General features: G+C 34.7%; 1 protein-coding gene across 3 annotated transcripts in view; it reads left to right on the top strand.

The window, feature by feature from the left end:
* The first annotated feature begins 830 nt into the window (after positions 1–830).
* LOC131144294 (mRNA export factor GLE1) overlaps positions 831–26,044 on the top strand; it is a 28,720-nt gene continuing 3,506 nt past the window's right edge. For 2 of the 3 annotated variants that reach the window (XM_058092849.1, XM_058092848.1), the window contains exons 1-12: positions 858–1,075; positions 1,225–1,351; positions 1,425–1,592; positions 1,696–1,854; positions 2,060–2,180; positions 5,332–5,480; positions 10,168–10,339; positions 14,556–14,796; positions 15,442–15,551; positions 15,847–15,917; positions 19,314–19,395; positions 24,560–24,634. In XM_058092849.1, the coding sequence (XP_057948832.1) occupies positions 1,350–1,351; positions 1,425–1,592; positions 1,696–1,854; positions 2,060–2,180; positions 5,332–5,480; positions 10,168–10,339; positions 14,556–14,796; positions 15,442–15,551; positions 15,847–15,917; positions 19,314–19,395; positions 24,560–24,634 (1,350 nt within the window). In that variant the 5' untranslated portion in view covers positions 858–1,075; positions 1,225–1,349. Of the gene's footprint in view, positions 1,076–1,224; positions 1,352–1,424; positions 1,593–1,695; positions 1,855–2,059; positions 2,181–5,331; positions 5,481–10,167; positions 10,340–14,555; positions 14,797–15,441; positions 15,552–15,846; positions 15,918–19,313; positions 19,396–24,559; positions 24,635–26,044 lie in introns of all 3 variants that reach the window. The other variant, XM_058092847.1, reaches the window with a different exon arrangement.

The raw sequence follows: 26,044 nt of genomic DNA, 5'->3' as shown, positions 1-26,044 counted from the left end.
GTATTGCTTTTATATTCCGGTAAGCTTTCATTTGATTGACTTTAATTTCTAAGCTTCCTTCCATGATAACTTTGTTCAATCTTGAAACATTATCACTTAACAACACATGTTAATATATCATGCATTTGTTATCATCAAAATAAGATTGAAAAAACCTAGTTAGGCTAACAATTATGCTATGAAAAATAGTTATTTCTTGGAATAAGATACAATATAGTTTAAATTTTGGGAATAAGTATTAGCCTAGTGTTGATTCAAGAATTTAGGCTAGTTAGATTAAACCATAATGATCACTTTTCAGGGTAGTAAAGTATTTTTTTTTTAATGGAGATTAATTATGGATGAGATACACCCATTTGTCCCTATTTTGAGCGAATTGTTTATGCATGTTTATTAGATATAGGTATACCATATGTGTAGTAGTACTTTGGGTTCGTATAAAAGGGTTGAGGCGTTACCAAAAAAATTCTTTATTGCTTTCATTTGTAGTTTCAATGTGATATACGTTAAGTCTCGTGAATTAAATAAAAATTAAAGAAATATGTTAGTTGGTTAGAGTCTCATACTCATAACGTGTTATAAAAGATGTAAAAAATAAATAGGAAAATATATAAATAGAGACAAGACAGAAATTTACGTAATTCGACTATGCCTATTCTACACTACAGGCGGATAAGATAAAAACTTTACTACCACGAAAAGAATTACAATATGATATGAAACCGACATTTTACAAAATATTTCCACCTTCTTTTTATCTTTTATTTTTATTTTTATATATTTCTTACTTATTTTAAGCATGAGTTGGCGGATGGTCCCATAAATCTTATTTTTCATTACAGAAAGGGATTATTAATTATTTTTTGCCCTTTTCCAAATTAGCGGAGCGCAAGCGCTCCTTCACATGGTCACGCATGACCATACCACGGTCGGAGCACGAGGAAACCGCACGAACATCAGCGACGGAATCGTCGGGTTGTACACTACTTCATTCTGTGATCTGTTTGCTCACTCGTCAGGTAGAGCAAATCATTTGGGACGATCAGTCCGAAGAAAAATCTATCGATAGACCAAGGTCTGTGGCAACTGGCAACTCACTCTCTCCCTCTCTCTCTCTCTCTCTCACACACACACACACACCTATTTATCACCTAAATTTCGGAAGTGCAGATGGTTAGGGTTTCGGTCCCTCTACTTCATGAGTTTGCGTTGGTTTGGTTGCAGATACGTCGTTAGTCTCGTATGAATTTGATGCGTAGTCGACTGCATTTGATGAACCCTGGTTGTTATTAGAAGTTGGAGTTCCGAATTGGGTCTTAATTTGAAGCTCTCGTCTCGAGCGGTTGAGCATGTGAGTTATGCTTTGTTCCTGCAGTTTTCCCTTGGTTTGTTCTTACTTGTGGTTCCCCCCGCCTAAAATTTAGGGGAGCTGTCAAATTGGAACTTCGCGGTCCAGAAAATGTTAATGGGATTGTGGCTGACCCCAAGCCAGATTGGAGTTTTGATACTCTGTTATTGGAACTTAATGCATTGGAACACACGCTCAATGCATCTTCATTGGTTCCCGTTCCTTTTACCAAAACGAGATCCCGGTAAAAGGTTTTATTCCTAAATTGGTTGAATTTCTCATTTGTTCTACATTTACTTGTTTCTTTGTCATTTCTTTTTTAAAATTTTGTTTTCCCATTTGTCTAGTGAGTTTTCACCTGTTAGGAAGATTGATAGGAGTGCAAATGCTTTTGTAATGCACATCTCGGATGATGAGCTGGATGATATGGACAGTGATGGCCAAGAGGTTTACAATCAAAGCTTAGTTGCTGGGAGGCGATTTTCTTGTGATGAACTGTCTTTGAGGTGCATATTATGGTTATACATGTTGCCTTCGTCTGTTCAGATTGCTTTGTTCATTTATTTTGAAAATTTACATGAGATACATTGCAACACTTTTTAATTCTAGAAAAGTTTTGATTCAAATGGATGTTCAATTTGTACTTGTACTTTGATATATTAGTGGATGGTGAGTGCTACTCCCAAGTTCTTTTTTTGTTTTGGTTCTCAGTGACAGTGATGAGTCTGAGTATGGCTCAGCCATTGGAAAGCCGTTATACTTGATGGACAAAGCAGGAACAGTAGAAGGTGCACTGGTTGAGCTAACTCATGAACATTGGCTTGGAGTTGAGGTGTGTGGTTTCTTTGGTTTGATTTTCTGTTTTTTGTTCTTTTTATGGATTCAGAAGTTCGTAGAATTTGGGAATTAGCCGTTTTTACTCATCTTAATATTGTTTGAAAGATCCTTTTTATCAGGAAAAAACAACTGAACATATATATGGTTCTGAGACTGCTGTTAATAGATGTTTTAATAAGTCTACTCTTCGAAAGATGCTATGTAGAGGACACATCTCCCGTAAGCATTTGGGATCTCAGGCACTTATCAATGCAACACTTACATCCAAACAGCTAATGTAAAGAATTCATCCCATTCTCCTTGAGAGTATTGGATTGGCCTACACCACGCTTGTGTTAATTTGTAAATGCATCTAGAACAATGAGGTGAACTTGAAGCTCAAACTTTGTTGATGATTAAGAGAAAGTATATAGGGGGCATTTTATGCCCTTTTTTTTTATTCACTTATGCAGCTGTTGGATCATGATCGGTGATTACTATTGAAAACTAGTGTTAGGGTGTCTCTTTCTATTTTGTAGATCTCGTAGGGTTTTTTCTTTCGTTTTCCCATTTCAAAAAAAAGGAGAGCCTAGGTGCAATGGTAAAGTTGTCATTGTATGACTTGGAGGTCACGAGTTCGAGCCGTGGAAATAGCCTCCTGTAAAAATGTTAGGTAAGGCTGTGTACTATAGACCCATCGTGGTCCACCCCTTCCCCAGCTGGGCTGCCCTTTTTCCTTCTCTAAAAAAATAAAGGTGGCGACTCTGCTTTTAAAATCATTATGTCTTGTAAATGAAGTCTTTGTTTCCCTCTTATTTTCTTATTTGGGGGATGGCCATGCAACTCCCATTAGTTGGCACCCCCTGGACAGAATCTAGTGTCGACACCTATGTAGGAGAATAATTAATAGGAACAAAAACAAAATAGAAGCTTTATTATAGGATACAGCGAGACATGATTAGGAGGCTTCTTTGCACAATTTTTAGAAGCTATTGGACTCTTCTGTAAGTATAAAACAATGTTTCAAACATGTATGTCCTTTAAAAAATGTAAGAGATGCAGCCCAAGCATACAAAGAAATGTCCTATGATCCTAGTTGTATTGCCTTCTTTCCAATACTTTATCTTTCTCCCACCAAATAATTTGAAGATGTGCTTTGTTTGTACATTTGTGAGTCTGATCTTGTTTTAGATGTGGTATGGTTGTTTTAGAGAAATTAAGTTATTATGCTTCTTAGGAAGCAGGGAATTTTTTTTCCCTTTTTGGGATAGCAAAAGAAGATTTCATTAATAGATAAAGAATTTACAATAGAAAGAATGAGAAATCTCTCATGAAAAACTAGGACAATCTAGAAATAGATAAATAAAAACATCCAAGAGAGAAGAAATCATTAAGCTAGTGTGTTCCTCCAATCTCTTTGAAACTCCTGAAAGCTTGCCCCTCTGAAAAATCCATGACCAACACACTACACTACCACAGTGAGGCTGAGTACTGAATATTTTCCAGACCGACATCCAGTTTAATTTTTTCCAAGAAAATATCTGAGTATCACGTTCCATCCATATTCTGCATAAAATCACAAAAAAAAAAACCACACTTATATAAAGTTGTCGTATCCTTTCTTCTACCAAAGATATATCTAACAAGTCTTCCACCAAAGGAGGACATACCCAACTCTTTCCCACAATACTAAAAAGCATATTCCAAATCCTCTAAGCAAATTCACATTGCAAAAGAAGATTAGAAGTTGTCTCACAGTTCTTGTAACAAAGCATACATACATCAGGAGAGAGAGCCTTCAAAGGTCTCTTAATTTGCAGCAAGTTATTAGTATTTATCTTATTAAGCATAACCAATAAAGTGAAAGCCTTTATTGTAGGGGGAACCTTGGCCTTCCAAATAGTAAAATAGAGCGGGAAAGAAGAATTGGAATGAATCAAAAATTCAAAAAAAAGATCTGCAAGAATACACACTTGACTTGTCCAAGGACCAAAAATGAACATCCCTCCCGGAAGAAAAGTTACTCTCATGCAATAAAGATAACAAAGATGACAATTCCACCATCTCCTTGTCATTGGGAGGAGGTCTCCTAAAGTGGGGATTCCAGGAAATCAAAAGACTGCTTAAGTCACCAACAAAGAAAGATATGGATTCATTTTGCTTAGAGCTTAGATAAATAGACGAGGGAAAGAAGTGTAAAATGGTGCTTTTCCCAGCCAAGGGTCTTCCAAAAAGCAGATATGAGAACCCCTCTTCACCTCAAGTTTAGTGTGAGGGGTCAAAGAAGGGTATATTTGAGAAATGGACCTCCATGAGCTCCCCAAAGGACATCTTAAATTAACATTGGAATCCCACTTGTTCTAATCCACCCCAAACTTACTTCTTATTACTTTATGCCAAAGGGATGATTTTTCTAGAGAGACGCATCATAGCCATTTAGTTAAAAAAGATATGTTTTAGACACCAGCTTACCAAGACCCAACCCCACTCCCCCTCCTTGTTAGGCCTACAAATCTATCCCAGCTCACTAGATGGTCCTTATGATTTCCCCCACTAGACCACAAAAAGTCTCTCATAATCCTCTCAAACTTGCTAGCAATCCCCAAAGATGCTAGCAAGACAAGCCTGGTTCAAAGTTATTCTACTCCCAGAAGATAAGAGGACTCCCTTCCAACCACTTAATCTCTTCATCACCCTTGTCACTACCGGATTCCAAAAATCTATTACTCTAGGGTTACCCCCCCTGCCCCCCATCCCAAAGGGACTCCTAAGTAATTCAAAGACTAATCTAGAATACCACACCCTACTTCAATGGCCCAGTCCCTCACACGCTCAACTGGCACATTCAAAGCATGGTGAGATTGCTTGTTCATGGTCACAAATTTGAAATGTTTTGTCAAGCATTCTGGCAATATTTCAGCATTCTCTGGACTTCTCTTGCATGATAATCTCTATTTTGAGTTAGCATGGTCAGCTAGATAATGTAGTTACAATCCTGTAGTATGAATAGAGGTAGCTGTATATAAAATGTTGTCCCATCTGTCCTCCCCCTGCTTCATCCCTTCTTCACATGCTTGTGCACCTCTTTAATGATGTCTTTTTTAAAAAAAAAATTATTTCATAAATCGTGTTAGACCACTACAGTTGTAATTGTTTTCACCAAACAGGATGAAATTAGAAACCAAATATCAGCACTGGAGACAGATTTATTGAATGGAAGTGACAAATTCACTTCTTCACTCGTTCGAGTTGAGAAGTATACAGAATCAAGGCGCGAAATGGACAAGAAGCTTGATACACAATATCAGCGTAAGATGTAAGACTCCATATTTTGATGCTTTTGATACATTCTTTTATTTATGATACAAAAATAAGTACGTAGGTTTTGCAACTTTTTTCAAGTTGTCATTTTGTGTATTTTTTGCATGCATGGGTTAAAGTATCAACTGAAACAGGATGCTTCTGCTCATACAAATTGGACTTGAGGGGCCACAAAGCCAGTGCCAACAATAACTGACACCATGGACATAGAATTTCAGCGGAAACCATCTGGCTTCCAGCTTAAACTGGATGCATTTTGTTAGTTTTGGTGATATATTGTGTTAAAAGCATGAGATAGGGTAGGAGAAGCCTTATCTTTTTTTTTTTTAACTTTTTATTTTTTGAGATCCATTAAATGGTGCCACTAAGAAATCATCCTGAGGCCATAATTGAGATTTGGGTATGAAAATTTTCTTATTTTAGATTAAGAATATTATTGTGGAGACCAAATTTGTCAGGCTTCAGTCCAGATTGTTTCCTTTTTCAGTAAAGGCATGCTTTATTTTTCTTTTCCATCTCGACATTTTATGAATTTTTGTAGTTTACTCTTGCTTGGCTCAACCACTTGTTGATTCTAGAACTGTATAGTTGCATTGTACTGAACTTCTTTTCTGAATTGTAATTTATAAAAAATCAATTAGGAGAGGCGTTTTAATCCTTAAGAGGTGAGGCATAAGCTTTTTGAGGATTTATTTTTGGATAAAAATATGTAATTTAAAAAATAAAGAAAAATTTTGAAAATCACAAATAAAATGTAAAAACGAAATTAAATATAATTTGTAAACTACTTGTTAGCCATTCAAAAATTGCTAATTTGAATTCATTATGTAAATTTTGGCAAGATATGGCTACAATATTACAAAGTTCAAATTAATTTCAAGAGCTAAAACACAAGTCTCAATTATTTTGGTATAGTTCAGGTTCAAGAGTTTTAGGAAACGGAGAGGAATTTTTGGGTCTGCGCAGTTACATTCAGTGCTGTGGGTGATGTGGATTGAAAGGAATGACAGAATTTTCAGAGATAAGAAGGCCCCTCCTTCTCTACTCTGGGAGAAAGTCATTTTTTACACCTCTTTTTGGGCACATTCTTTTTGGGATTTTTTTAAGGTTTTATCGCTGTCTGATATCCAAAGAGATTGGAAGGCAGCTTTAACGCAACTCTGCTTCTTTGTTAGTTTTCAGTTTTTTCCGAGAGGGTTTCTTATCCTCCATTCTTTGTAATTATTCTTTTCATTAATAGATTCTCTTTTGCTATAAAAAAAAAGAAGAAATCAACTCATATTACAACATTCCTTTTATATAAACATGTAGTTAGACTTTTCTAGTATTTTCTACTCAAATCTAACTTGAGAATCACACACCCCAAATGTGCAAGCTTCAATGTCTATTGTGTTAGCCTTTTTGGTATTTGGTATTTTAGATTGAGCCTCAAGGCGTTTTAGGCATGGCTTGCATCAATGTGAGTCTCAATGAGCCTTTTAAAACATTGTGAAGAATTATAAAATACCCACAAAAAATAATATTGAAATCTTATCAAAATGTTGTTGCTCTAAAGTATGTAATGGTTGTAGCGCCTGGATTATGAGCTGGTGTCCCCACGTCCAAAGTCACCAATTTTCTTCAATTTAGGAGAAATAGAATAATAATTATCATTGATGTTCTTGAATACTTGTGCTAGAATATGGATAATCATGTCCTTAGGGATTGTTTCCAAAAATGTACTAAATTAGAAAAGTACTCAAAGTCATAAATATTGATTGGTTGTGTCTAAAAGTGAATGCTGATTATAAGTATTCATAAAATAAGTGGTGATTGAATAATCACTTTTATTTTAAGTATTTTTGGAGATGATGGTGCCTTGTTTCTTTAAGCACTATTCCCTTCACAATGCACCTATTTGGTTCGTTCTTTTCTTTTGAGGGGGGGCTTTCTTTCGTAGGACTTACACTTTTCAGGAATCTCAATGAAAGATAGGTCAATGAGCATACTGCATTGCTTTCTGCCTTGGATCACTTTCAATAGGGAAGATGAGAGGGTTTGGGAAGGTGATTCTTTGGGTATTTTTTCAAAATATTTTTTCTTACCCCTTTTAAAACCCCCTTATGTAACGGTCCTAGGCCCAACTCCGATGAGATATTACCGCTTTGGTTTCCCGTCCAATTTTGACGTCCTTGTCAGCATGATTTTCCTTAGTACACATTCGATGTGAGTTCATGATAGCCTCTTCCATCCGATTTCTGACATTCTCGTGCGTGATCTCCCTAGTACACATATGATGTGTGATCGTGATAGACCCCCTCGTTTGATCTTTGACGTCCTCGTCAAAATGGCTTACACCTCTGTGTAGGATCCACTCACGTGATGGTACCCTCAGGGTAGATCCATTCACATGATAGTACCCTCAGGGCGGATCCACTCACATGATAATTACCCCAGGGAGGCTCTGAGACCAAATGTAACGGTCCTAGTCCCAACTCCGATGAGGTTTTGTCCGCTTTGGTTCACTCCCTATTTTTCCTTGGAGCCACATCATTTGGAAGGCTAAGTTCCGTTTGAAGATTCAGACCATCATCTACACCATGACCTTGAACAAGATTAATAAGCATGATTTATTACTGACCAAAAGGCTTTATATGTCTCTCAGTTCTAACATGTGCTTGATGTGCTGCGAGTTCAATGAAACGAATGCTCATCTTTCCCTCCATTGAAAGGTGGCAACCCAACCTTTGAAATGCTTTCTTCTTTTGCTTTGGTGAAGTTTGGGTGGCACTTCAAAATGTGGGAGATCTCTTGTTTGTGAGGCATTGGGATTTTGGCCCAGGTAGAAAGGGGCTGCGTTTTATGATTTGGGATGGTTCTTGCTACCTTATGAACTCTTTGGATTGAGAGGAGTGCAGGAACTTACAAGGGTTGTACAACTTTTCCTTGCTTGTTATGGGATAGATTGTTGTTATTGGCTGCTTTTTGGGGCCATTCATTTGGATTTTTTGGGGTTCATCGATGTCCATCCTTCAAAGGGATTAGAAGGCAGCACTGGTGTAATTTGTTTGGTTGTTGCTCTTTGTTCTTGGAGGACACCTTGTCCTCATTTTATTGCACATTGATTCAGTCCTTAATAGAATTTTATCTTATCTAGAAAGTATTTGTTATGATGATATTATTATTATCTCTCAGCAATCAGCATATATTAAATTATGTCAATATTATTAAATAAACTAACATCTTTAATTGAATTTTTTATATTAATGTTTTAATTAACATTTTAATTATTTTTCTAGTTAAAAATTTAATTAATAGCTATGTTAATTAACATTTTAGTATGTTCTTATTAACAAAATTAATTAACATTTTAATTGATATTTTTTTAAGTTACAAATTTTAATGTCTGCTTAACAGATTAACAAAAAAATTAATTAACAGTTTTAATTAATCATTTGCCTGCTTAAATTTCCTCAAAGCAAGCACACATGGTAAGAGGATAAAAATTGGAGAGATCTGAACTCCTATTGATCTGATAGAACAGTCAAACAAAGAGATCTGGGCTTTCATTAAAAATCAGTCCTAGTGGAACTGTTGATCATTGAGGAGTTTGTAGAGTTTAGGGGTGTCGACACCGAGGCAGTAGGCATTGAGGATGTACTCGAAAGGGATGACTTGACAGGGGATCTGAAACACTCCCTTCCACTCGTACCCGTACTTGACCTGATTTGTTCAGCAGTTCACAACAGTGGAGGAGTAGGAACACCTATGCACTAGGTCGTGGAGTTTAGGGGTGTTGATGCAGAGGCAGTGGGCGTTGAGGACTCACTCAAAGAGGATGACGTGACAGGGGAACTGAAGCACACCCATCTGCTCGTATCTGTACTCTTAACCTGATTTGTTCACCAGTTTCACAACAGTGGAGGAACACCTGTGCACTAGGTCACACTTGGGAGGAACAGAGAAGGGAAAAGAGAGTGAAGGAAGTTTATCTAAAATTAAGACATTGCCATTAAAACATGTGAAAATTACATGTTTGCCACCACCTCTCTACAGCTACCACTTATAATGGCCAAAAAGCAATCCCTCATTACATCCCCCCCCCCCCCCCCCCCCCCGGAAGAAAATAATTTTGGCGAAGTATTTTTCGCAGTAAGTATTATTTGGGTGCAATCCAAACAGTATTTTAATGCTGATGGGTACTTGTGTTGCAATGTTTCTTTGTTCACATTTATGATGAGGATTTTAGCAAAATATAGCAACTATTTTTCACTGATTCCAGAACCATGTCATGAGGATGCTTTCGTGGAAATGGTACGTGTTTTATTAACAAGTTTAGTTTTAGTTGACCTATGAGTTAAGACTGATCAAAATATATTTTATGTGCAATACTGGATCTTTTCTTTCTCATTTGTGATTGGAAGTTGGATTTTTGAGCATTATGATTGTAAAAAATTTCTGAATGAGGTGTTGAGAGCATTAGAAACTTTAGCATTATATTATTTGATTTTGTAGTTCATTTTGGTAGAAAATGGTATGTATTGCTGGATCATGATAAATTTTGTTTTGGTATCAAACTATCAATAGGATTTGAAACATGCGCCACTGTATGTGATAAATTACTTTTATGCATTTCATTTATGGTTAATGAATTCGAATAATCATGCATTTTTTTTTTGGACATTTTATCTATGACATTGCAGTGCAGAAGCGCTTGATAGTCACTTGACTGCTGTTCAGAGGGAGCATGAGCACAGGTCACAAATTGAAGAAAGGAAGATAAGAAATGATGCTGCTGTTGAAGAGGCCAAAAGAAAAGAAAAAGCTCTTAGAGAAGAAAAGATGCGCCAAGAAAAAATTAAAGCTGAGGCTGAGGTTTGTTAATTTAGCACCATTTTTTACAAACCCATAATGCATTTCATCTTTTAATATGAAAAATCACTTGTTCTGTCTTGTACACATATCATTCAAATTCAGTTTATTTTTATATGATTTGCAAATACAAATGATACAAGTTACAAGTGAAGTACATGTTCCTATATGCCTCAAGATCAGTACAACTGCAAATTCAATCTACATGTATGAGGAGTCACGAGGAAATCTGACAACTTACCTGGGGATCATTTGACAAATCCTTTCCTTTTACTTGACTGGTCCATAGATGCTTTTATGCTTCTACGTGATGGAACTGTTCGGTAGTTCGGTTAATAGACCTTGATTGGTTGGTTATCTGGTCTTTTACCATGCTCTTCCCTAAGTTTAAAAAAAACAAAATGGAAAACTTACTTCTGCGTAACATTATTTAGTACTTATGATTTTGCATGTAAAGAAAGAATATATTCCTATGCTGGATAAAAGTATTGAATGAAAATAGATAAAATTCAAATTTTAAAAGAATTAAAAGTTGTTCAAATGGCACCCCCCCCCCCCCTTTTTGATCAAGCATGCTTTACTTATTATTTTTGATAGAAAAAGAAAATTTTATTTGAACAGAAAGGAGAAAGTACATCCAAAAGGACGTGGAATCCTCAAAAACAAGGAAAACAAATAGATAAAAGGAAATACTCAAAACTCTTCTACTGACTTTGCAGCCAAGCCTCACCAAATAATAAAAAAAGTCTATTCCACATATCCCAAGCAAACAAACAGTGTAAGAGTTAGAATCAGTCCCCAAACTGCTACAACACAAAAAGCTCAAATCAGGTGACAATTATTGAAGGCCTCCAGCAGATTGGTAGACAAATGTTATCTTAGAAGGGACTTTAGCTACTCAAATGCAATGAAGAAGGGGAAAAAGAGATTGACAAGAGTAATCAACTGAAGAATCGAAAACCCTCAAACCAACACCTCTCCTGTTAGTGATATGGCAATCCTCCAGCACAAGCACAACTAGCAAAAAATAAATATTCTCCATCTCCCTCTTATTCAAATCCCTTTAAAATGAAAATCCCGAGGAAAAAAATCACCTTCTGGAATTAGAAAGAAAGAAACGACAGGCTTGGTCTTAAATTTCCATGAAATTGTCGAAATTTCCGTTGAAATTTCCGGTTTCCGTCACCCTCGAAATCGAAATGGCAGTCAATTTTTGTCTTGCATAATTTCCATTGAAATCTCAACGAATCATCCCGAAATTTGTCGAAATTCTAAATATGCAATGAAATTTCCTTGAAATTCAAACAAGAGATTTAGGAGTGAAGTGAAATTTCTATCTTAATTTATTTTATTTATTTTTATCGAAGCAAAATATTATTACAAATGCTTTTGAAATTATATGAAAAAATAAACTTATAGCAGGATTTTATTTAACCATTTATGTCTAAATTATCATTATTTGTATAATAAATAATATTTAAATGATTTATGAATTTCATTTGTATTAGCTGAATATATTTACTGTATAATATCTTACAAATATGTTTGATACACATACTATATTACAACTTTTCCACCTCATACACAACATAGATGTATTTAACTTGTAAATATTTTTCCTAAAGCTTACATTATTATGTTTGTCAACCATTTCTAAAGTTTCACAAAGCGTACATTATTATATTTGTTGCGTACATTATTATATTTGTCAACCATTTCTGAAGTTTCACAAAGAATTCCATGCTTTACTACTGATTTCCGTTATTTTTTCAAATCGAAATTTTCTTCAAAATTTCCGTACTTTTGGAGGTTCGAAATTTGAGTTGAAATTGAAATTTAAGACCTTACATCTTTGTGCCAAAAGGAGCTCACCGCTAACAGAAGCTGCAACCAAAAGAGCAGTGTTTTAAGAGATCAAATTACCAAGACCTCATCTCCCCCTCCCCCCCTCTTTCCCCGGGGCGTGCTTCTTAGACCTACACACAACCTCCCCATTAACCAAATGATCCATTCTCTCACCTACGCTGATCGAAGAAAATCCCCCATGATCCTATCAATTTTTTGAACTGCCCCACCTGGAGTCTTAAGCAAAGACAAATGATGCAAAAGGATAGTAGAAAGACTAGCTTGAATGAGAGTGATGCAGCCACCTGAAGAAAATAAAGAACCTTTCCACCCATCCAAACACCTAGCCACCTTAACCATAGGATCTCAGAAAGCTAGAGAACCAAGTTTCCCTCAAACATGCTTTGCTCATAAAATCTGTTAAAACGGTTTCGTTTAGCTAAATATTATCAAAATCCTGAAAAATTGCAAATCATACTTTTTAAGTTTCTAAAACTGGCTTTTCCAGTACTTGGTAAAAATTTCAGGCTTCAGTACTTGGACAAGTATACTGAACTCAAAACTTTACAAAATTCAAACTTGCAAAATTATATCGGTGGCTCAATATCTCAAACAGTGGTCTCTTTAAACATTTAATAACATGCATGCAAGAATTAAAGTGTCTGCTTTAGAATACTCACCATAGTTCTATCCCAACATTCTAGCTCTTAAGCCCCCATTGGAACGTCTTAAAAAAATAAGTACTTATTATGAAAAGTACTTAAATTAAGTATTTGTGTCAATAAATACTTAAATAGTGTTTGGTTTACTTTTCCAAATTAATAATCTTTTGTTTCAATAAAAAAAAAAATGAACTAACAGTGGAATTTCAATTCTTGTCTAAATCTCACATTTGAATTCCAAGGAAATCTTATTCTATTACTATAGTTAAAATTTTGACAAATTACGATAAAATTTCGAGATTTTGATAAATTTCGGATGATTTGTTGAAATTTCGATGCAAATTATGCAAGACAAAAACTGGTTGCCATTTCGATTTTGAGGGTGGCGGAAAGTGGAAATTTTGATAATTTCGTATAAATTTAAGACCATGGTTGTAATTATATTTTTATTTTAAAATCATAAGATCTGGAATAAAAAGTCTGAAGGTTACTAATAAATCAAGAAAATGCATGAATAATTATAGCACTTTTAGCTAATTGTTTTATTCAACTATCATGCAGATCAAGCGAGAATATGTAAAATTAAATCAAATAGACATCGAACTGCAATATCAATGTAATTTTTTACGTAATTTTACATTTTTGTGACACTTTTCAGGGTGGTTGATTTCTTGTACTTTGGATTGGCATCTCCTTCCCCTTTCTAATTTATTCTTTCTTTGCTGATTGAAAGAAAAATTATGAACTACAAAATCAATGAACTAGTCTACTTATGTCAGCTTCAAACTATGCTCAACTACATCATAAGATAATTGATTGAAAAATATTTTCCAGCTACTAAATATTTATCCTATGTTTCGGATAGCGCACAGAAACACAATTTTTTTTTAAGGGAAATATCAAGGATAGAAAAAAAAGAAAAAAAAAGAAAAAGAAGCAATACAATCTGGGATGGTGTGGCCATGTGAGGCAGCCCTGGGCAGTTCTATACCAAGCTTTAAGCTTTTCATGTGTCTCCTACTGTTTGCTTCATTTAGGCCATTTTTGGTAAAGGGTAATCAGAATGAAAAGGAAAAATTGGAATGCTTTTTCCAATTAAAGATAGCTATGTGACTCCAAACCAGAATGACATAGCTGGAATGAGGCTTGGGGAGGAAGTCACCAAAAAGACTTCCTGTATGCTTGCCAAGGCTATTTGAGATATGACATTCTGCTCAGAAACTGAGTTATGATTTCTTTGTGGAAAATACAGATGTCTATGGATCTGCTTATGCTCGATCTTAGAGATTTCTCTTACCCGATCTCCATATAGTGATGATATGGAAAAGACTTTTGAATCTTGAAAGTGTGCCTTGTGGAAGTTTTTTTTTTCCTTTGTTACTGAACTTGGTTCTTTCTCTTTCTTATTTGCTGCTGGAAGTTGATTCTTCTTGGACGCATTTGTGATTATATATCTTTGTGGTATTCATTTATTTATTTTTTTCAACTGCTCCCTTATGTTATGGGTTTAACTGCGCAGTTCTCCTATTTCATAATTAGTCCATCCTATCGATCTATCTTCACTTCTGTTATCTGTAAACTAGTCTAGCATGATGACTTCCTTTTGGAAATTTGAATTTCCTATGAAGTTGTTCTGGCATATTTACTCATGAAAACTTAATATCGAACTTGCAAGTTGCATTTTGTCAATAATAGGATATTATTTTGTGCAGGCTCGACTTGTGGCTGAAAAGAAAAGAGCTGAAGAAGCAAAAATTGTTGCTTTAGAAGTGGAGAGAAGCACAGTAAAAGAACCTGCAGAAAAGGTAGTGAAGGAAATTTCAAAAAGGGCTGCTTCTGCTGAAGTGGCAGAGGTGGAAACCCAAGTGCACAAAACAGATTCAAGTTTGAGTGTTAAGAATGCTCAATTTGGAGGATCTGGTTCTGACACACTGAAAAAATTGCAGTCAGCAGGTATTTCTATTCCACAGTTTAACAACCTACATTTCTTTTTTAAAACAAGATGATCATTTCTTTCTGTCATAAAGTTTTCATATCAACAATGAACATAGATTCCATCTGGTCATATGGTTCTATATCCCTTGCATCTAAGTCATCCATTTTGTTAATTGAAGTCACCATCTCTTTATACTCATTAATTAATGTCCCTTTTTACCATCCCTGTTCTTGTAGTGCAGGCTGCGGCCCTGAACTTGACCAGTATAAGTATTATAAAATGTGAGGTGCATGCTTGACAATTGCATTATTCTGAATAGTCATCTGTCGCTTGTTATTAGGGCCTTGATTGAAGTTCTGCATATCTTATTATAAATTGGAGAGATTGAGAGTTTTGGCAGACTATTCTCTCCCTATACCCTCTTTTCATAGTGGTATCACTTGAGGCCATTGTATGGCGCAAGGGTACAAATCCTAGGATTTCAAGCACAATTGCTTGTGAAGTCTGGAGCATGCAAAGTATTGAAAGTTGTGATATATCTAATTTAACCCTGCTTGGACTTTGCTTAGCAAGACTAGCAGTTAGCTAATAGACTTCTAATGGTAATTCAACTACCTAATTTAGCATCTATTTCAAGTGGTAATCCATCTCTGTGATGGCAGGTAACATTCTACATTCTGCAGAAAATGCGTTGAAGTTAGAGGAAATTAGACTTCAGAACTACAATGAATTAGTCAAGAGAAACCAGGCATTGAGATCAGGGTCTAATATGGTAACAGCAGATGCACTGAATATGAGCTTTTGGAAGTTGCAAATCATTTTGCTCTTATGATTTATACTAACATTGTCTGTTTTGGTTATTATTATGCAACTTTCAAACACTAGGTGTTACATTATTTTCTTAAAATTTCAAATTGATTTGAATATTTCTTAAATTTGTGATTTTGGTGTTGAACGCTTCAATCTAAAAAGTTCGGGTTTTTTTTTTCCCGGTTATTAATAGACTGCCACCACCTGATGAATTACTTTTGGTGACATTGTAATCCCAAGTTGTCATTTTGGTGCAGGATTTTCAGAGCTATGAACGGAAAATAGCTAGACAGATAAAACAAACAAGTGGGACAAAAGAGGCTGTTAGGTGAGATGGATGCATTCATTTAAGTTATATACCATCGCAGCAATAGTAGTTATAAAATGCCGTTTTCGATGCTTCTTTCCAAGTGACTAATAAGTAGTTTTAATCTTAAGTTTTGTAAGTTCTGCTCACATGCAACCATATTTAAGATGGGACTTGATTGATGTTGACCATGGATGAAATTTTCTTTCAATTTAGTGAAAATTTCATGTGTCTCGTGTTCATGGCTTGCCTGAATTATTGTTGAGTTTGACAAGTGGGCTGAATTTGAACTCTTCCTTACATTAATTCACTTGAGTCTGGTATTCTATTGTAAATTTTAATGTGATTTTGGTCATGTCATGCAAATACAAGGAAATTGCATTGTACATGGACTAATTTTAATGATCGATATCTGAGAGTCTACTCAATTCATCTTACCTCTTATTGGTCAATTCCATTTTTTGGATTTGGTTTGTCCTCGTATAACATTAGGTAATCTGTGTGCTTTAGTTAGTTCTCCTCTCTTAGTGCAGTTTGGATTCATGTTTTTTCATTAGATATTAATTTGGGATTCCTGCTTTTGATCACGCACAGCTTCTTGTGGTAGTTGAAGGAAAAAAATTCTGCTCTCTCAATCATGGGGTAGGGGTGACCCTTGTTGATGGTTGTGAAAATTCAATCTGATATGATCAGATGAGAGGCAAATGCTTAGAGCAGCAAGGCAACTTGTAACCAGTATTTTTGTACAGCGTGTGCGCTGACTACCATTTAAAGATGTTGGTGTCTTTGAAGATGCTTGTATGTCCTTATCAGAACTTTGAAATTCATTCTGCTAGCATGGAGCTGATTAATTTGGCACAGATTGGCCATTGGCCTGATATGATATCTGTAGACTGAATGTTTCTGATGAGAAATGGCATTCGAGATGGAGAAGAGTGAGATGAGGAAAAAGATGATGAGAATGTTGTGCAGTATTACAACATTCTTATGTATAGCAAAGAGTAAAAACAATAAAAATACAAGCAAACCCCATAGACTCACCTATTTAAAAGCAAATCCCACATGAACATAAGCCTAACTAGTTAATTAAATTTGAGTGTTTAACACATTTTGGCTTGGGACCCAATAGTCGTACCCACCCTTGATTATATTCTTCGGAATCAGACTGCAAATAGGATTGAATCCATCCATCCAATGTCTGGTTGGTTTCCCATCTTACATCAATCTCTTGCAGCTTAAATTGTCACATGGACCTCATCTTCATTATTTTTGTACTCTCTCTCCCTCCCTCCCTCCCTCCCTATCTCTCTCTCTCTCTCTCTCTCTCTCTACACAGTGAGCCCTGACCCAATGGTAAGGATGTTACACACTCAAAACCACTGCTCGCAAGTTCAATTCATGGAATCAGTCTCCAAATGTGGAGGTAAGGCGGCATACATTATATCTCCCTGAACACTGATTTGACATGGGAGCCCTGTGGACTAGGTCTTGCAACTTTTTTTTTTTTTTTTTAATTATGAGGCAGATTTTCATTTCAATGATTTTGATGTCCGAAGTAAGGTTACTTGGGGCCAGGAGGAGCATGGATCATTATGGAACATTACACTGGAACAGATACTGTAGGTTAGTAGGGAAGGGAGTAGTCAAAGCAGCGAGACGGCAAGTACTGTGTCATGGTGTCATAGAGAATCACTAGACTCTGATATTTTTCTATTTTTTACCATTGATCTTAGGTGGTGTTTGGTAATTGAGAATCAACTCTAGGAATTGGAATCGGAATGGTTGATTCCCATTCCTAACGTTTGTTTTACAGTAATCTCATTCTGATTCCCATTCCATGCAGGAATGGGATTCCCCCTTTTACCTACATTTTGATTCCTAACTTTTACTCTGGAATCAAATCTCATTCCTTGAAACACAGTATTTATTATAATATGATAATTTATATTAATATAATATAGTATATATTACATTGAAAAATAATATTAATATTATGATATCATTAGTAATATTTAAAATATTATAATATATTTTAATATAAATATTAAATCATCATTATTAATATTATAATAATAATAATGTACAACATATAAAAATTAGTAGGAACAATATTAAATGTTAAATATTATGATATACTTGTAATATGATTATTGATTTATTATATTATTATATTTAATATTAAAAATAAATAAAATAAAATAAATAATTATTATCATCAATTAGAAATATATAATAATAAAATTTAATAATGATATATTATAGAAAAATATTTTATACTTGCACATATATATATTATAATATAATATTATATATATATATATATAATATAATAAGATATGTACTACATAAATATAAAAAAATAAAATTAATGTAATGTTATATAATATAATATATTATATTACATAAATCTAAAAAATAATATTAATATTATAACATTATTGAGTATAAAATATAATAATTTTTTAATATAAAATATTTTAATCATTATTATTAATATTTATGTTATATGTAATAATATTATAACATACAAAAAGTAATAGAATAGTATTAAATTGTACAATGCTATGATATAATTGTGATTATTATTATGTATAACCTTAAAATAAAATTAAAGATTAATTATTAATATCATTAATGAAAATATATAATATTAAAACAAAATAATAATAATAAAATATAGTATGCAAATTTTAATCGAGTACATAATTATCAATATGATTTTATTGTAAAAAATTATTTATTATAAAGCTTAATAAAATAATAATTTGTAATAATTACATATTTATAATGTTATTATTCCATATTAGATTAATTGAATAAATTTTTTATACTATAATGACATAATTGATAAATTAAACTCATGTACAATTCCTATGTTTATATATACCAAACACCATAATATAATTTTGATTCCAATTTCTTGCTGAACCAAACATGAGAGAGGAATCTGACATTCCGTTTCTGATTCTTGTGAATTCCAATTCCGATTTCAACTATGAATCAAACGTTAGCTTATTTAATTGGTTCATTTGTCTACATTGTTGAACGCTAAGCATTTTGTAAACGATAGGGACACCACCACATTGATTCTAACCATTTTATTAGAATGTTAAATATTGCAATTCCAAATCTCAAATGATCGACATTTGAGAATGAACATTCCAAGTTGCAATGCCGTAGGTTATACTGAAGTTCACTTGCTGGTAATCAGTCTCTCATTCTGGTCAATATAGAGTAAAATTAATCTCACTTGACTTGTTGCTTGAGAAGTAAGAAATTTGTTCAAATTCCTTTTTCTTCTCTCTTCATAAATGTTATTTTTCTAACAAATACATTATTTTTTTTAATTCGATTCTGGTTAAATGGAATGACTTTTCATGAGTTTAAGCTGGTCACATCTTTGAATCCTATTTGCAGAGCAAAAGCAAATGAACTAATAAAGATTTTCAGTGATCCTCACTGTCCTCAATCCATCACTATTGCGATTTTTGCAGAGAAGGTATTATTTATTATTTTGTTCAGAAATTTACACCCAATCTTTGTTCTGATTTGTTTTACTCTCACTTAATATTATTTTTTCAAAATTTTTTGGAAGAAAGTGATAATTGGGAGCTCCACACATTGTTTCCTGCATGCTTACAGGTTACAAATATTTTTTTGGGCTTTGAATGAACAAAAAGGAGGATTTTAATAATTTTGTTCTTTTAATCCAAGTTGCAGTCTTAAAAGTATTTTGGGATTAAAAAAAGAGCATCTGTGACCCTTACCGCTTCTTATGCCTCCTTAATGATTAAATCACTTCACTCTATGGTGATATGAATACAAAACTATGTTTCTATGCTGAAATCTAATTTTAAGGGGGATTAATTGCTATCCTTTTAAGTTTTTAAAAATACATATAGGATTTTCCATTGAACTAAAACATTTGCAGAATAAGCATTCTTAAGTTATAGTATGGTGGGACCTGATTAAGTCGTAATGTTAAATTACATGGACCCTGGCTGACCATTTCTCATAATTTCATTCACTTTTCAAAAATTAAGTCAACTTTTTTTTAATCAATATTAATTAACGATATAAATGAAAAAAGAAATTGATTCTTATATCAGTCACTTTCTAAATGCAGTTTCCAATAGTTACTTTTTGCTGCCATAATTATATCGGACTCTTATACCCTCATTTTTCTAAAAATTGAATTGCCAATAATTAATGAACAATATTATTTTATTGATTTGAATGAAATGTAAAATAAATAACTCAAGTCTAATATTATTCTGTGGAAAATATTAATTTTTTTTATATAAAAGAAGATTTTATTAGGAAAGAGAATGTACATCATAGCTAGGATACTAAATCCTAAAAAAAGAAAGAAAAAAAAAGCAAGAAAACAAAAGGAGAGAAAATAAATGAAATAAAAAACAATGCTGCAAAACCCCTCTTTAATCCTTCCCATCATAGTTTGCTGAACATTTCAAATTAGCTTTCCCTCTGACCCTTCTTCACCTTAGATTTGCCATTGTGAAGCCTAACTACATCTCATCCTTGATCAGACAACATGAGGCCCAAGTCATCTATCAAACTCTGAGTTTCAAGGTCCTTCCCTGAATTTTTTTTGAACTGGAGTAGGCAGAATTCCATCCTTATGTTCTTCATTAGGAACATGATCTTCAAAAATATTTATTCCCTCCAAGTCTTCTAAAGGAGGAGGCAGCATGTAAAATAAATCCCCGAGATGATCAGTAGAAGAATCAGAAGAATAACTCTGCTGATCCCAAATTTGATCCAAAAGTAAGTTCCCATCACAATCAAAGTCGCCACTGTCTGCACTATCATCATCCGAAACATGCCCCCACCTCTTACTATCCTTGCATGTACTAGCCCTCTCACCAATTGGCTCCTCCACTATACATAGCCACCTTTTGAATCTCTCTTCAGAAATTTTTTTTGTGATTTTACTAGATGATTCTTGAATATCTTCAAGTTGTTTCCTCATTTCAAAACCCTTTTGCACCTCCTTATGCCGAATGCAAACCTTTTGATCTATCAGATTATCTGAATTATCTATCTTACCATCCTGCATTCCTTCTGGACCCACAATAAAATTCAGAATATCATTCTCACAATAATTGATATTCTTAGATGACACTTCCAATTTCATATTCAGAACCCCGCCCACTATCTCTCTTACCATCTGACATTCCTTCTGGACCCACAATAAAATTCTGAATTTCATTCTCATAATAATTAATATTCTTAGATGACAGTCCCCCAATTTCATACTCAGAACCCTGCCCACTAGCATACTTCTTTTGAATGGGAAAGGAAAAAAAAACCCTCAATGATATTGATTGAATCTCTAGAAACCAACCTTTCTGTTCCCACCTCCTCTGTTCTGTTATCAGAACAACTTCTGTCCTCTTGACCACCATGGCTCTGATTTGATGCTAACTGCAGCTTGCTTTTGCTCCGAAGGAAGCTGAAATCCTGCCGCCTCACTGGATTTAAAGAGACTATGGGTGGCATTCAGATTGGGAGCCTGACTTTCATCTGGACTATTAAAGCTAGTAGGCGCCTGCTCATATGGTTGGCCCAACTGAGGCTTAACCAGATTGCTTTCTTTGTCATTAAACAAGCCAAAAGTAAGATCAAAATTCTGATTTTAAGGCCTATCATCTGTTTTAAAAGGCCCATGTTGCTGCCAAACAGTCGACCCAGGTCTAACGTTATCGTTAAAGACCCAGTCCCAACCCATCCAATCTTCATCACTCGTTCATCCAAGCAGGAAACCCTAACCACCTATGGACTCGGCCCCTTGGTCAGAATCCTCCCCAGAATATTCAGCCCCTCAGCCATCACTGAACTCAGCTCTTCTTGCATCCCACCCACCCCCCCCCCCCCCGGGGGGCGCGGGGGCGCAATGAACACACACCCTATCTGGTTTACCCTTAGATATCGCATGGGCACCAGCATCAACTCTATTACCAGAAACTACCCGACTCCATGAACAATTAAAATTACTTCCAATGCCATTAGTGACAGGATAAAGAGAGTTTACCAGAGCACTGAATTCTTCCCCAAATTGAAGCCACCCATCGCCTTTGGAGCTTTAAGGAACAAATATACAGTATCTCTTGCCTCTCCAACCATGCCCTAATTCCAGGAACTTACCTGCCTTTGTCACATGTATCACCATCCAGTATTCAGTGAAACCAACCCAAGATCTTTGAACACCCTTGCTTGACCTTCCATTAAGAGACAAAAATCCTTATGAGAACGATGTTGCAGCATCCGATGAAAGTCTTACCCATCGATTGCGTAGCCGATTCTTCTCAAGAACGAACAGAGCTACCACCTTAATCTCAGATCAAAGGATTCCCCTTCGATCTGAACTGAACGAACACCCACCATAAAAGTCTACCAGCACCTTGACATAGCACGATATTGATATGAGAGATGAGAAGATTTCTTTGCGTGAGAGAAAGCCATTGTGGAATAGTGTCAATGTCAGAGCACTGCTAGGCCAGCACTGGCTACATTTGAAACCCTAGGGAGATTTGTGAGAGAGGGATGCTCACGAGAGAGAGAGAGAGAGCCCAGGAGCACTACTAGGCCAGCGTCAGAGCAGTGTCGGCTACATTTGAAACCCTTTATTAGGGTTTTAGAACTGAAGAGGTAGATGAAAAGAAAACTGGAAAATATTAATGAAAAATGAACTTTTCCTTTTTTGACCATATATATTTCTCATTGTTATGATGGAAACATGGAAGAAACCTTTTTTGTGGTCTAAAACCTGATATCTGCTATATATATATATGTGTGTGTGTGTGTGTATGCGTATATATAGATCTAATAAGTTTTGATTATATATATTCCATCACCTTTTGTTTATTATGTGCTCTTAGGTATCCATTTTGTTTTCAAGCAGCAACCATTATTGTATTACCATGACTATGATTCAATACTTTTTTTTTTCCTGCTAATGGTAAATGGGGAGGGAGAAAGTTAGGGATTTACATATTGGCTTGACTAAGTATTGGTAATGAAATGAAATGTAAGAGTCACTAGCACATCACCTTCACCACTCGATGTAGGATTAGATAGTGTGCCATTCTTATTAAGTAAGTTGAGTCAATTTCCAATTTCTCACAGTAATAGATTTTGACCAAAAAAGTAGTAAAATATCATGATAAGTAAGTATGTTATTATAAGAAGGGGTCTTGCTATAAGTACTTAACAGAGGGTGTTAGTATAATTTTTGGAACTAGAGGGGGCATAAGTATAGGTATGCAAAACCTCAGGGGAGTTAATGTAATTTACCGTACAAGCTTATCTTTTACTTTTTAAACCTGAAAGATGGAAAGGTTTGTTTCTATGGTTATGTCAATGCATGACAATTAGAACTACCTTATTGATTTAGAATTTTAGTAGTTTTGTGGCACTAAAACGGTAATTCTTGTTTTAATATAACTTCACATTGTTTTAGAGAATTTATGTACCAAACTAGTATAGGTTAGAGGGTTAACGAAGTCCGAGACTGTCTTGAGTCTGACTATCCTGTATACTTCACCAAATCTTGACCAAAACCTTATTTTAAGATTAACTTTTGCTGCAGTTTTGATTTCTAATCATTGTTATGCCAATTTTTTTTTTTTTTGGAAAGCCTTATTTTGATGGGATGTCTTCAAACTTGTAAGTGGGTGAGCCAAATGGTCCTGAAAATTTTCAATTTTGTTCTTGAAAGTGAGGCTTGACTTTCTTTTCTTTTGAACTTTTAGGTATTATTAAATTCAATTGGAGGGTATTCCCATATTTATATGTGATATTAGTGAAAGGAAGAATAAAAATGACATTTACTTAAATCAAATAAGTTGCTTATTGACTGGAAACAAGATACAAGCTGCTGATTCTGTTGGAAGGGGGCAATAATACTAGGGTGACGTTTTCTGTTAATGGTGCTTGATCTAGAGGCACAAGCCTGGGTAGCTAGGTGTGCAGCTCATGCAGGTTACCTCACTTGAGGTTGCCTTGGGCACAAGGTCTTGGTGTCTGAGTGCGTGTGCGCCTTGCGCCTATGGATAATTCAGGCGCACTTTTAACAACTGTGTGTGTATCTCTATGTTATGATAAAGTTTTGTTTACACTGGTGCCCATTAAAACCTTATATTTTCTAGTATCCATCCAACAACAAAAAAAAAAACTTATAATTTTTTAGTAAAACATTTGCCATCCAGCCTAATTGACAATGCCTGGTTTGAGGGAATTAATATTTGACAGTTTTCATGTAATGAACATTTGCTTGGCATATAATTCATTTTTATGTATTTATTTATCTTTTTTTCCGAAATATTCTTACTTCTCTCAATGTTCAGTTCTTCTCAAAATACATGAATATGAATGTATCACTTCTGACATTATATTGATATAACTCTTTTGTGCTATTGCCAAAAACAGTTCTGAGTCATTGCTTTGAATGGAAATTTTGATCTTGTTCTTTTTGGAGTTAAATAACTTAGTAATCTTGTGTGCTGTTTAAGACATAATCATGGACAAAGTGCAATTCCCTTTTTCTTTTTTGTTTCAGATTAGCTTTTTGCTTTATGTTCAAGTGTACATTTTTCTTCTTACGCAATTTGAAGGTAAACCTATGGCATTTTAAATGGCAGGTCATCTCCCTCTGTGAAAACCCTGGTAGTGCAGCTTTTGCTTTGGGCCATGTCATTGTTCTTGTTGCTTCAAAGGTAATTTCTGTAAGCAGGCATCATGCATATAAGGGGAACTGAGTTCTAAAGATTGTTAGAATCATGAAGAAAAGGAATACAATATGCAATCAAATTGAAAATTTATGAGGAAATTTTGCACATTGAGTAAAAAGTACTAGATTTCCCAAAAAAAAAAACATTTGGATTTAACTCAACTTGTAGCAACTTGCAGCTATTTGGTAATCATATGAGGAATGTTGGAAATTGTTAAAATATGGGAATTATTTTGAATATTTTTCTCATTTTTCCAAACTTTTGGCACAAGTCTACTGAAAATTATAGGCTTTTCAATTAAGCTTCCTTGGTGACATAGAAATCAGCCTTCAACCCCTCCCTCCCACCCAAGCCCATAAACATGGATTTGGTGGGATGATGGGGAAGGTCTGACCTGGGAGTTGAATTGATCTCCGACTTGCAGTGCTGTAGCACAAGCATTGGTCTTGAGTATTTTAGCAGCACTCTTCACGCGGGAATTTTTTAGTTATATTTATTTTATTATGGGCCCTATTTTAGGGATATTGTAGGCCTTAAGTTTGAGTTATTTCTGGTGTTTAAGTTAGTTTGAGCCAACCAGAGTTATATATAAACCTTGTACTGATATACTCTGGAGAACAGAATGAAGTAGTACTGTATATCATTCTGTTGCTGCAAATTGGTTGCTTTAAACCTTGGAAATTCTGAGGCTTTTATTCTTTCCATGAGTGATTCCTGGATCCTATTAGTGTGATGCTAATAATTTTATACATTTTTTTTTTTGTCATTTTTTATTAATTGCCTTCAAACCAAATTCTAATCCTAATTTATGACCCTAATTTTTAACTATTCTCCAATTTCCTTTGCAAACCCTACTCCTAAACCAAATTCCCTGATTTTCCGCTAATTTTCCTGGCATCGTGGTGTTTCCTTGAAATTTTGAAAAATTTTCCACCAAAATGCATTTCCAATATAAAATATGAATTTCCCTAAAAAAAAAAACAAAGAGACGAATAGTGAAAATGGCAGAAGTATCATTCAATGTCACAGTGGATCTGGCAAATGTTGACTTGAATTTGCCATAAGAGCAATATTTCCTGGTAGATATCAGGGATATTTGTTGAGTTGGATTATGCTGGCTTCTTGTGGGCGAACACTGTCTCTGATCCATTCTGGTCTGACCATCCCAAATCAAGCCCACCAATGGTGGTTCTCGATAGTTCAACCCCAGGCTCAGGTCAGATTGATGTGGTAATTTGAATTGGTGCACATTCATGAAAGAAATCTGGTGGTATTTTCTGTGGAGAACTCACTTAGTACAAGTATACAATTGTATTGCTATCATGATACAAGTATTTGAGGCTGGAGCTAAAAAATGTTTATCACAGTGGAAAACAATTAGCATTCTTTTTTAAT

Source organism: Malania oleifera, chromosome 12 (genome assembly GCF_029873635.1).
Source record: "Malania oleifera isolate guangnan ecotype guangnan chromosome 12, ASM2987363v1, whole genome shotgun sequence".
NCBI lineage: Eukaryota > Viridiplantae > Streptophyta > Magnoliopsida > Santalales > Ximeniaceae > Malania > Malania oleifera.
This window is presented reverse-complemented; position numbering and strand designations above follow the sequence as displayed.